Source organism: Triticum urartu, chromosome 7 (genome assembly GCF_003073215.2).
Source record: "Triticum urartu cultivar G1812 chromosome 7, Tu2.1, whole genome shotgun sequence".
NCBI classification, from domain to species: Eukaryota; Viridiplantae; Streptophyta; class Magnoliopsida; order Poales; family Poaceae; genus Triticum; species Triticum urartu.
The window spans coordinates 642,759,818-642,772,122 of NC_053028.1; the positions used below are offsets into that span (position 1 = coordinate 642,759,818).

Below are 12,305 nucleotides of genomic sequence, written 5' to 3' on the forward strand. Positions count from 1 at the left end.
CAAAGTTTGGTAGTGCAAACAATGGTGCAGATGTCAATTTTTCTTTCAGCTCTTGGAATGCCTTTTCTTGTGCATTTGCCCACTTGAAGGGAACATCTTTCTTGGTTAGCTCATCCATTGGGGCAACAATGGTGCTGAAGTCCTTCACAAACCGACGGTAGAAACCAGCAAGGCCAAGAAAGCTTCGTACTTGGCTTACATTTTGTGGAGGCATCCACTCACGGATGGCCTTGACCTTCTCCTCATCTACCTCCACACCTTGACCTGAAACAACAAAGCCAAGAAACACATTTTTTTCTATGCAAAATATGCACTTTTCCTTGTTAGCATATAATTTCTCCTCTCTTAGGACAGCAAGCACACACCGAATGTGTTCAACATGTTCATCCAAAGTTTTGCTATAAATCAGGATGTCATGAAAGTAAACAACCACAAACTTGCCAATGAACATTCTAAGCACATGATTCATTAATCTCATGAAAGTACTAGGTGCATTTGTCAATCCAAATGGCATAACTAACCACTCATACAAATCAGATTTTGTTTTGAAAGCAGTTTTCCATTCATCACCCTCTCTCATTCTAATTTGATGGTAGCCACTTCGCAAGTCAATTTTAGAAAAGATGGTGGCGCCACTAAGTTCATTAAGCATATCATCAAACCTAGGTATGGGGTGCCTATACCTCACGGTGATGTTGTTAATGGGCCTACAATCACAACACATTCGGGAAGATCCATCTTTTTTTGGCACTAAAAGAACAGGTACAGCACAAGGAGAGAGACTTTCCCTTACATAACCTTTGTTTAGTAGGCCTTCAACTTGTCGCTGAATCTCCTTGGTTTCCTCCGGATTTGTGCGGTATGGTGGTCAGTTCGGCAATGGGGCTCCTGAAACCAAATCAATTTGGTGTTCAATGCCTCTTTGTGGTGGCAGCCCTGGTGGTATCTCCTCGGGGAGCACATCTTCATACCCCTGCAAAATTTCAACAACAACACTAGGAGTGGTGGATGTTAATTCATTAGTAGAAAGAAAATTGTCCTTGTACAAAAGTACAAAGAACACGGAATTGGGTTCTCTCAACTCTCTCATGTCACTTTTTCTAGCCATCATAACTAATCCCTGTTTTTCCCATGTCTTGGTCAATTTAAGCTGTGGGGTTTTATTTGGCTTTGGATTCTCCCGCTCACTATGTTGTTGGATGTCACTCAAGTGTTTCTCGCTCACTCTCTCTTTCTTTTTCAGATCATCCATCAATATTTCTTCGGGTGTCAAAGGGAGCAAAGATATGCGCTCTCCCTCGTATTGGAATGAGAGATGATTAGTACGGCCGCTGATTTGCACATCATGATCATACAACCAAGATCTTCCCAACAGCAATTGGCATGCTTGCATTGGCACCACGTCACATTCCACTTGATCCCGGTACTTCCTAATGGAAAACTGAACAGTGACAATGTTGCTTACTCGAAGTGTACCACAATCATTGAGCCATTGCATCTTATATGGACTTGGGTGCATTCTTTGTTTCAGTCCCAACTTCTCTACCAAATCTGAACTCGCAATGTTGTTGCAACCGCCATTGTCAACAATAATTCTGCAAACCTTGTCCTTGATGGTACCACAGGTGTGAAAAATATTATGTCGCTGCCCTTTCTCTTCTCTAGCTGCATTAACACTAAGCACACAACGAGAAACAAAGCAATCTCCCATGTCGACCTGAATATCACAACCACTCTTCTCGCCCTCTTCATCCTCATGATCACCCGATGCTCCGTTATCTTCATGCTCACTCTCAGATTCCCATTCACCTTGTTCATTCACAAAGAGAACTCTCTTGTTTCGACATTCAGAAGAAATGTGACCATGCCCTTTGCACTTCCAACACTCAATATCTCGGCTTCGAGATGATGGTACAGACGTGGGGTTAGAGGTACTTCCAGCAGCAAAAGGAGAACGCTTTTCCACATTCCTAGGGGCTGGTGATGATGCCGATGAAGCCGCTATTCGCCGGGTGGCAGTAGGGTGTGAAGTATGTTGAAACTGAGAACCACCATGAGAGGCACTTGGCTGCAACCTTTGCCATGGTGTGGTGGTGCGGTTATGAGATATCTGTCCATGACCACTCCTCTGCACCTTCCTCTCCGTACGCTTTGCTTGCTCCAAAATATCTTGTAGAGTGTTATAGGGAAACATCTCCACAAAATCAGAAATTTCATTGTCGATACCATGCAAAAATCTTTCCATCTTTGACTCCTCATCTTCATGAATACGAGCACGAACCAACAACAATTCCATCTCTTTATAGTACTCATCCACCGTGCACGTACCTTGGCTGAGACGCTGCAATCTGTTTCGGAGATCTCTTTGATATTGTGAAGGAACAAACCTTCGCCTCATTGCTTGTTTCATCTCTTCCCAAGTGTCAATGTGATCACGGCCTAGTAGCAGTTGATTTTCTTGTAGTTGATCCCACCAAGTGACTGCATAACCAGAAAACTCAACACAAGTAAGGTTTACTCTCTTCGGATCTGCAAGGTTATGGATACGAAAAATCTGATCACACTGCTCTTTCCAATCAAAATATGCATCGGGGTCTTTCTTTCCTGTGAACTTGGGGATATGCAACTTGATTCTTGCTATGTCATCTCGACCATCTCGATCACGACGTTCTGCACGACGCCCATCTTCAGCAGCACGACGGTATGGGACACCATCATAATCATCAAAATCATCTCCATGACCACGAGCAACACGCTCATGAGGGTCATAGTAGTGCCCACGAGGACCATGCCCTCGCCCTCGAAGTTGTCCTCCTCGCTGCCCTCCATGAGCAGCAACACCACGCCCACGAGCAGCAGCCACATGTCCACCATGGCTGTTGTTATCATCCTCCAAGTCACCATCCACAGCAGCATGCACGGAATTTTCATCTCCAACTTTCTCAAGTGGGTCAATAGGGTGTTGTCGGTGTCGAACCCTATCGCCACCTGCTGGAGGTCACTCGTGAAACATCCTTCCAAGGTCTCGAACCATGTTCTGTAATTCCTGAAAATCAGCACGTGTGACCGGGGCATCTTCTTCCCCATGGTTTTCTCCATGAACACTCGATCTAGATCCGGCCATGTTAGTAAGGCCAAAAGTGGAATATGATAATTTTGTGGAATCACACAACCTCACCTCTTACTCACCAAAGTTCTTATGAGTTCACATCAGATTGTGCTTCTCCCGAATGTGTTAAAGCGATTGAAAGACAGGGATCAAAGAACTAGCTTTGGTTTTTGGTGGAGCTCGGTGGGGTAAACAAAAAGAGGCTTGTGCTGAAATCAAGTTGATGCAAACCAAGAAAAATATGTGGATGGATCTGCTGCACTTTGCACCAAGATTGAAAAACACAACACACAAGCTTCTGAAATTTTTTCTATCAAGCTGAAACTTTTGGATCTTACACAAGACTTTCCTTTTCTCTCTTGACTTTTTCTTTTTTTTTCTCTCTTTGATTTTTTTTGCCACTCTTTTTTCTCTCTTTTTCCAAAGCACAACAACCAAATCTGAAAGCAATTATGAAGATGAACTTGGTGCAGATCTAAAAGATGAAGAACATGCAAGGTATGCAACAAGATCTCAGCACCAACAAGGCTTGGATTTATTTTTGGTGGGGCTTTGGACTTCTAAGACAGAAAATATAGCATGAAAAACACTCGATCTAAAGGGATGATAGCAAGATAAAATTGGATAACAGATCCTTCCATGTCAACGAAAGCTCTGATACCAGATGATAGGTGGGAACCCGATGAACGAGTTCACGCCCGAGGGTGGCCCAATCTTCACGTCGTAGGATCGAATCGGGAGGGATAACTAGCTTTATACCTGCCAAGGTTGGATGCAACTCGTACATTGGGGATGGCTGACTGAAGCTACAAGAACTCCAACCTGCTGTCCAAACAATCGCAGAATCACAAACCGGGACTAATCCACACAAAACGGCTGGAACCGTAGAGCACGAACTAGGGTGAACCAGAGGCTCCTTCTCGCGAATCCGAATGAACTCACAAGAGCAAAGGTAGCAAGATCTCTCGGATCTCTCTATCAGTCTTGCTGCATAAGCTTGTAGCTGAATGGTTTGACAAAAGGTTCTCTAGAGGATGTGGGAGATGGGGTTTTATAGCAGGGACAACCCCCCTTAGCTAGGTGTGAAAATGGTTTCAAAAGTAAGCAGGTTTGCATGGCTTTCTTGGTGAATAAGCAGTCAACTTTGGGAGTTGTTGCAGAGCTCCTCGGAAATTCGCGAAGTCTTGACAGCCTGGACACCTTCCACGAGAATGACTAGAACTTTTGACTCACAACTCCAAATGATGTGAGGTTTTTTGCATTGGAAAGATAATTTGATGTAGCTTCTGTTGATGTACCCCTATGGCCCCATCTCTCCATCACATGGGTGTGCCATACCAAAATATCAGAAGTAAAAAACTGACATCATCAACTTCACTTGCAACTTGTTTTCTTCAAACTTGTTCCTCCAAAGCGGTTGCTTCAAGAGCCCATAGGTTGTTGGATTGCTTCCATGTTATACCTAAGTTCAACCAACAACAATGAAGATGAAAGCATAATTGTGTCATTAAGGTTACAAGGTAAACTTAAGTTAGCGTTCACCTGGTCACTTATTTGTTTGGCGCGACTTCTTGTGATTAGACCTATAATTGTTGAAGACTTGTCGATGGTTGTGGTGTCCTCATCAAACACCCCGCACCGCGGTGTCTGCTCCCGCTTGGTCACAGCTCGCACTTGCCAATTTCCCACGGAGTTTGCGGTCGGGGTAAAGCGGAAAATTAACTAACAAAAAACACAGGCTCCTGGTAATTAGACAAAACACCAAATTAATGGTGTAGATTTAACCATTTGAGAGTTTCCTCCTCCTCATGCTTACGGATGGCTTGCCGAAGCACCTCGCCCTACGCTCATACTGTGCTCCGTCTCCCCAGGCATCAGGAATACGCTGACCTTAGAGGGTAGTGCGGTGCGCTCCCGTCTCGTGCATTGTGACCTAGTCACCGGCTTTGAGAACGCCGCGGAGGCAAAGCCGCCAAATGGTCTCTCTGTTTGGGCCGTTGCGTGATGCGTACACACTAGTTGTGTTCTGTTTTTTTTAGCATTAGTACAGACACAAGCGCTCATATACACGCGCATACACTCACCCCTATGAACGCACGCACGCACACCCTATTCCTATGAGCACCTCCGAGAGACTGAGCTGGCATATCATCTTGAGATTTACGAAGTCACCGTAGACGCCTCGTCGTCGACGGGAACGTCTCCTCTCACTGAAAGTACATCGCCGAAAATACTGAAATAAATCCAGAAATACTACCTGTGGTTGAGTTGGTTAGGTGGACAGTGGTATCTCCAACCCACCAGGCAGTCGTGTTCTGTTCATACTGATGAACTAGTACACCGTTAATTCTGGTCGGCCCATTCTCTCAACTTGCTACTCGTCCGTTCACATGGCATCTTGCATTTTTTACCCTAATATTGTACTGTCTCAGTTTCAAAATAAATGTCTTACTTTTGTACTAACTTTAATATAAATTATACTAAAGTCAAAATATTTATTTTGGGAGAGAGAAAATAATATATATAGGGAACGTTAGTATTGAAGCGCCTATCTAGCGAACGATTGGTTCGCTGTGAGAGGCCTCCCCGCCAATATTTTTGTTGGCTACAAGAAGCCTCCGGCACGAACTAAATGGCCCGAATCAACAATACCTTGTACAAAAAAAAAGATTTAACAAGATGTATGTATCACCTCTTTTTTGAATAGTGAAACAACACAAACTTGCCTTAATGTACATAATAAAACTGCAAACCAAATTGTGATGCTCGAAAATAAAAAAAATGGCATAACAAATTACAAACCTCGAAATAGACTTTCATCCCGCTTTATAAATAAAGCAACTATCGAACCAAGTACACGGCCGAATGTTACAAGATGGTGAGATAAACCTCACACAATCTCGATCCAAGATAACCGGATCACGCAGAACGCACACGACTACGCTGATGCCGGTTCGTTGAAACCGGCCCCTTGCTCCCGGCCTCAGTTGGTGAGGTTGTTGAGGAGGTTCCGAGGTTGGCGGCGTGGGCGATGCAGACGTTCATGCGTCATTGTCTCATTCCATCGGGCCTTGCGGGCAGAGACCTCCAACGCCTTTTGTTGAAGCGCGAGTTGTGCGTTAAGTTGGGAAACGCGTATTGCCTCCAGCATTCTCGATGTAGGGTCGGTGCCGGCGATGGGCGTCATGAGATAGTTCAGGGTGTATCCTATTACCGGTGGCAGTGTTGACGTAGTGCCTCGCAAAATGGCGGTCATCATGGTGAGGCCTGCCGGTGAAGTCGGGAAGAGGCCCGTGCTGACTTGTGCTTGAGGCATCAGTACGGGGTCTATATGTGGTTGCATCTTGACAGTATCAGTCCTGCCGCCGAAGATCCTGAGGTCGCGGGCTCCATCGACTCCGTTGTGCGTAGCATGTTCGTGGCTGGTTCTGTCATCATGACTTGGTGGAAGGATATCGCCTGCGGGGCCTCAGACAGGATGCCTCTTGATTAGAGGAGGCGTCAGTCTATGAGCCCATGGACGATCCTGCTTCTCCCCAAAGGTCGGAGTACGTGACCTCACGGAAGGGTTGGAGGCCCTCGTTCTCTTCCTCATTGGTATTCCCTCCGGTCTTTTTTAATTCGCATATAAGATTTATTTGAAGTCAAACGTCATAAACTTTGACTAAGTTTATAGAAAAAATACCAACATTCGAATGTGAAATCAACAACATTAGATGCGTCATGACTTTAGTTTTCATACTGCATAAATTTAGCATTGTAGATGTTAATAAATTTTCACATAAATATGGTCAAACTTTACGAAGTTTGACTTCAGACAATTCTTATATGCAGAGTAAAAAAGACCGGAGGGAGTAAGGAAGATCGATGCGTGGTCCCTCTCATCGCCCGAGGCCGAAGCGGTGCTTGCCGTATCGGCGTCTCCATGGACATCTGGGTCGGTGACGAGGCAGCCTTCTGGCGCCTGGTTGAGGCGCCAGGCCCTGCAAACCATCGCGACTAGCTGGATTGCGGCGTGGCCTCCTCTCTGTGGCTGGTGTGAAGGCGGATCGGGGGTTGCATCTGGGTTGATGGCGTGGTGTGTTCGTCAGACTGGGTGAGAGAGCTGCGAGGTCAATTGAGAGGTCTCAGGGCGGCGAGTTAGGTCGATGAGTTGATGTCGACCCGGCCTGCCTCGTCCACGACGAACGTGGGGGAGCCAAAGGTTAGGCTCTCCCCCGGCGATAGGACGCCGGAAGCAGAAAAAGATCCGATCGATGATCAGTCTCCAGCCGGCGCCGCCCATGCCTCGCGCGCCAACTGACGGAGCAGATTTTCGTCAGATCCCTTGGTAGGGGTCCAAGCGCAACTGAAATTCATATGGATCGGAGGTCACACGAGGGGCTTATCCAGGTTCAGGCCTCCAGAGAATAATACCCTACGTCCTGTTGGTTTTGATTATTCATAGTGAAAGGATACCTCGTGCGAGAGGTTATAATGATGTATGATGTTGCTACCGGTAGTTCTCATATCTGAGAATAGATGATCAAGGGGAACCCTAGACCTCCCTTTATATAAACATGAGAGGCCTAGGGTTTACATGCTGGATGCGATCTGCGGCGTCGCGGCCCTCTAGTCTTGGGTGTCAAGAAGGTCAGCCCGCGCCAAGGGTTAGTGTCACGTCGTGGGCCCAGCGCCCGCGCCACGCCCACACCAGAGAGAGCTAGGCCGCGCCGGCCCCAAAATCTCAGGCATCGTCGGCTCCAGTCGGGCTTTGCCCGACCGAGCCTCGTGACGACGACGAGGGAGGGGGAGAGGGGGGGGCTAGCGTCTAGGCTGCCCCCCCCCCCCCCCTCAACTACTGTCTCCAATAAATTACAAGTCACCTACAGGAAATTGACATGGTAGCCTACGGGAAAAATTAGTACTACAAGACAAAAGGGCCATAGTAAAGCTAAAAAAGAAGAAACCAACAAAAACAATACCGTGGCCCAAAAATGCAGAAAAAAAAGAGTGCTTACAGGCAAATTGCAGTATTTAATTACCATTGGGTCTAAGGCATCTTTCCATGCTCGTTTGCTTCTCCTAGATTTTCGTGGGCTTCAACAAGGCTAATAAAAGAATGGTCCGACAGTCCACAGCTACAGCATTCTCCTGCAGTAGAATAAATAAATAAGTACTGACCTTGCCGTGGGATCTTGGCATTTATAATAATATTGCCCATCTGGCTCTTAGTGAAATAAAAATTTGCACATGATTAGAAGGAAACGTAGCAGGACAAGAGAAACCGCATTCCCAAAGAATTGCAAATAAGTTAGGTAAAGGTATAAAAACCCGTTACGTTGCCTCCAAGCCTGCTGCCTATCGGCATTACAGAAAAGGAGCAAAGTGTCATGGGGAAGACAAAAAATGTTAGAATTTGCCATGAAGGGCTCATGGTGGAGAAAAAGTTCTAATTAATGTATACAAAACAACTTGACATGTGAGCTTGTTCTTAAAACGATAAAAGATTAAAACTGCGCAGGTGTAGCGAAAGTCTTTCCGATCAGAGATGGATTGGATGTTGTTTAGTAAATCCAAATATCCATTGCAAATCTCCACTTTAGATCAAAATTAGATGGTCTATCTCCTTGTTGAAACTGGGACAAGGCAGGTTCTCTCCCAGCTTTTGAAATCTTTGGCTTGCAGCGGTCTGACATCACCTCGCGCGCGTCTACCCCGCCAGTCTCCGCGGCGACCAGCGAGATAGCAGCACTCCGATTTGTATACTCTGGCGGTGTCACCTCGCTCTAGGTAGAACCCTCCGCCGGGCTTTCGAAATTCTCGGGCCGTATACGGGCAGTGCCCGACGCGGTGAGAACCCAACAACCCATGGGTACGTCAGCCGAGGCTGCACATTTGCGGAGGCGGGGAGATCACAGTAACGGCGTCGGGAACGCAGGCGCGCGTAGGCTGGTGCACCCAGCGTTACATCTCCAGCCACCGATCTTGAAGCCGCGCACGCGGCCCGGCCGGCCCCCGCCGGCGCGCGCAACAATATTGACTTCTGTCCCAATGTCACTACAGCCATCCAGCCTGCAGATACAGAATTTTAGCAGGTTTATATGTTGGCTGGCCACATGGCGGGGAGCGTGAACAATCCGCTCTTCCCCTTCATGGTTGATTGTCTCCATTCCCCGATCGCCGCCCCAATCCTCGCAAGTCCTCCCTCTCTGCGGCACCCCGGGCCGCCGCGAGGCGACCCGCTCCGCCGAAATCAGCCGCGGCTCCGTCTGACCATCCCGGGGCCTTTGCGCGCAAGCCAAGCCGGTCCAGAGGGCTCCCCCGCCCGCAGCCACGACCGCGGCATCGACCACCTCATGCGCTGCAACGGCTACACGCCCGCCGCCGCCCGCCGCCTCACCGACCCGCTCCCCACCACCGCCGCCGTCGCGGTCGCGAGGGACCAGGCGGACGCCAAGGATGGCGGTCCAGCGGGGACGGAGACCACGGATGCCTCGGGGACGTCGAACCTGACGGCGGCCACGGTTTCCTCTCCGTCGCTGTCGATGCCGCCGCAGGCGCCGGCGGCGCGGCGGGAGGACGACCGCGAGCAGCTGGTGGACGGGTGGCCGACGTGGCTGCTGGAGAACGTGCCGCGCGAGGCGCTGCAGGGGATCGTGCCCCGGAGCGCCGACGCGTTCGACAAGATCGAGAAGGTCGGGCAGGGCACGTACAGCAACGTGTACAAGGCCCGCGAGCGCGGCGCCGACGGCCGGCTCGTCGCGCTCAAGAAGGTCCGGCTCGACACCATGGAGCCGGAGAGCGTCAAGTTCATGGCCCGCGAGATGCGCATCCTCCGCCGGCTCGACCACCCCAACATCATCCGCCTCGACGGCATCGCCACCTCCCGCATGCACCGCAGCATCTACCTCGTCTTCGACTTCATGTACTCCGACCTCGCCCGCCTCATCGCCCGCCCCCTCACCCTGCCACAGGTACCATATATACCACCGGAGCCGGAGACGACGACCCGTAGAACCGAAGAGCAGAACTTATTTTCTTGGTTTCTTGGCATGCAGATCAAGTGCTACATGCAGCAGCTGCTGATGGGGCTGCAGCACTGCCACGAGCGCAACATCCTGCACCGGGACATCAAGGGCTCGAACCTGCTGATCGACCGCGCCGGCGTGCTCAAGATCGGCGACCTGGGCCTGGCCAACTACTTCGGGCCCGGCCGGCGCCGCCCGCTCACCAGCCGCGTGGTCACCCTCTGGTACCGCGCCCCGGAGCTCCTCCTGGGCGCCACCGACTACGGCGTGGGCATCGACCTCTGGAGCGCCGGCTGCCTGCTCGCCGAGATGTTCTCCGGCAAGCCGCTGATGCCCGGAAGGACGGAGGTGGAGCAGCTCTTCAAGATCTTCAGCCTCTGCGGGTCGCCGCCCGACGAGTACTGGCGGAGGATGAAGCTACCCGCCACCATCCGCCCGCCAAAGACGTACAAGTCGACGATGGCGGAGAAGTTCGCCGGCATGCCGGCGTCGGCTTTCCCGCTCCTTACCACGCTCCTCGCCCTCGACCCCGCCGCCCGTGGCACCGCCGCCCAGGCTCTGCAGAGCGACGTACGTGCCCGCGCACACAAGCCAATCCGTCCACACAAGTTTGTCTGACGCTCTTCACCTCACACGACTTTCCATTGCAGTTCTTCAGCACGCCGCCGTTGGCGTGCGACGTCTCCGACCTCCCCTGCGTGTACAAGGAGGAGGCTGCCGATCCGACCACCCCCCACGACGGAAGGAAGTGAGGACTGACCGATCGCATGAACGCTTCTTTGATCTTGCAGAAGCAGAATTCCCTCTCTGTTGGCTTGATGGTTTTCTGCTCTGCCACCATGTGTGCAGGTCCAAGCCGAGGCAGCGTTCACAGAAGCGAAGGAACAGCGGCAAGCAGAGAGCTGATCGGGAGCAGCACGGCGACGAACCAAAGCTCTCCAATGGCGAATCTCCAAATCCTAACAAAGAGGTACACATCACAAGTCCACAGGCGAATCCATCTTCGTGCAGTTCTACCTACGTGAACCGGAATTTTTAGCAGCTTCATACTCTCATTGACTCCTTTGCGCGCGACGACGAATGAATGTAGGAGGAGAACACGGCCTGGCCTGCAAAATCAGGGCCCCTGTGCATGACTCTAAAATTGGGCCTACCATTAGAAGAACAGGTCCTGGCCGAGAGCGCCATCGTCAAGGCCTCCACCAGCACGACCTCGCAACGGTTTGCAGTGAGCCCAATGCGGTCGTTCCTACCTGCGGATGAGCCGCAGCTGCGGAGGGCCAACACCTACCACGCCACCGGCGACGAGCACACGGGCGGCGCCATCGCGCACCGCGGCGTGGCCATCAGATCGGCGACGTGATCGAGGACATTTGTGTGGGTTTCAGCGGATGAAAATGGCAGCAGAACATGTTCAGGATACCACTACTGTTGCCGACTTAGTTTGCTGCGACTGAACTGCTGCTGTTCTGATTGAGAAACTCCTGATTTGTAGACTGCGACGCAGTTCATCTATCAATAAATCTCCATTGCAGAGAAGTGGGAGGATTCATTTATCCCATGATTGATCCCGCTGTGTCTGTTGCTGCTCTATTATTTTGCGTTCAGCGTTGGAAAATGGAATTTCTGTGAAGATGAGTCTTATCCTATAGTCTTAAAATGTTTATCCTCACTATAAGCAATTCTTTTAACATGTGGCCTTCCACCTTACCAAGTGTGTCATGTCAGCATCCACTAACACTATTTTACACGCATATACCACAACCTTTAAATCTTACAACGTGCATTCTCCCATCTCACTAGGTCATGCATGTTGCGACATCATGATTAGCCACATAACTATCCACGTCATGCACCTTATACAAACTCATGTCATCTTATTCACTTGGTACGGAAAATTTTCTGGGATTCCCCGGCATGCTGCTGGCGTGGTTGGCCTCGCCCTAGGGCGTGGCTCCTGGTGCGTCGTCCCGGCTCGCCCCGATCTGGCCATGGCTTGGCGCGGGCCGGATGGCCGCGGTTGCCTTGTTCTCCGACGTGCTGCACGGCGGCATTGGGGCATGCTAGTTTGATTGTCCAAGGGACGTGGTCCTAGCCTTCTTCTTGATCCGAGATGGTGTCCTCCTAGATGTCGGCCCTCTTTGATCTGGCAATTGACGAGTTTCGAAATGCTCTGCCGGAGATCT

General features: G+C 50.1%; 1 protein-coding gene across 1 annotated transcript; it reads left to right on the forward strand.

Moving 5' to 3' along the window:
• The first annotated feature begins 9,409 nt into the window (after positions 1 to 9,409).
• Positions 9,410 to 11,675, forward strand: LOC125521149 (probable serine/threonine-protein kinase At1g54610). The gene is made up of 5 exons (XM_048686197.1): positions 9,410 to 10,065; positions 10,150 to 10,689; positions 10,770 to 10,867; positions 10,969 to 11,089; positions 11,210 to 11,675. Exons 1-5 carry the CDS (start codon positions 9,448 to 9,450, stop codon positions 11,480 to 11,482), a joined length of 1,650 nt encoding a protein of 549 aa, XP_048542154.1. The 5' UTR covers positions 9,410 to 9,447; the 3' UTR covers positions 11,483 to 11,675.
• The last annotated feature ends 630 nt before the right edge of the window (positions 11,676 to 12,305 follow it).

What these genes read in the sequence shown, in the direction of transcription:
- LOC125521149 (XM_048686197.1), top strand. Translation starts at nt 9,448, where the DNA reads ATGCGCTGCAACGGCTACACGCCCGCCGCCGCCCGCCGCCTCACCGAC. An exon ending in CCCAGGCTCTGCAGAGCGAC is followed by an intron (nt 10,690 to 10,769) that starts GTACGTGCCCGC and finishes TTTCCATTGCAG; the next exon opens with TTCTTCAGCACGCCGCCGTT. An exon ending in CTCCAAATCCTAACAAAGAG is followed by an intron (nt 11,090 to 11,209) that starts GTACACATCACA and finishes GAATGAATGTAG; the next exon opens with GAGGAGAACACGGCCTGGCC.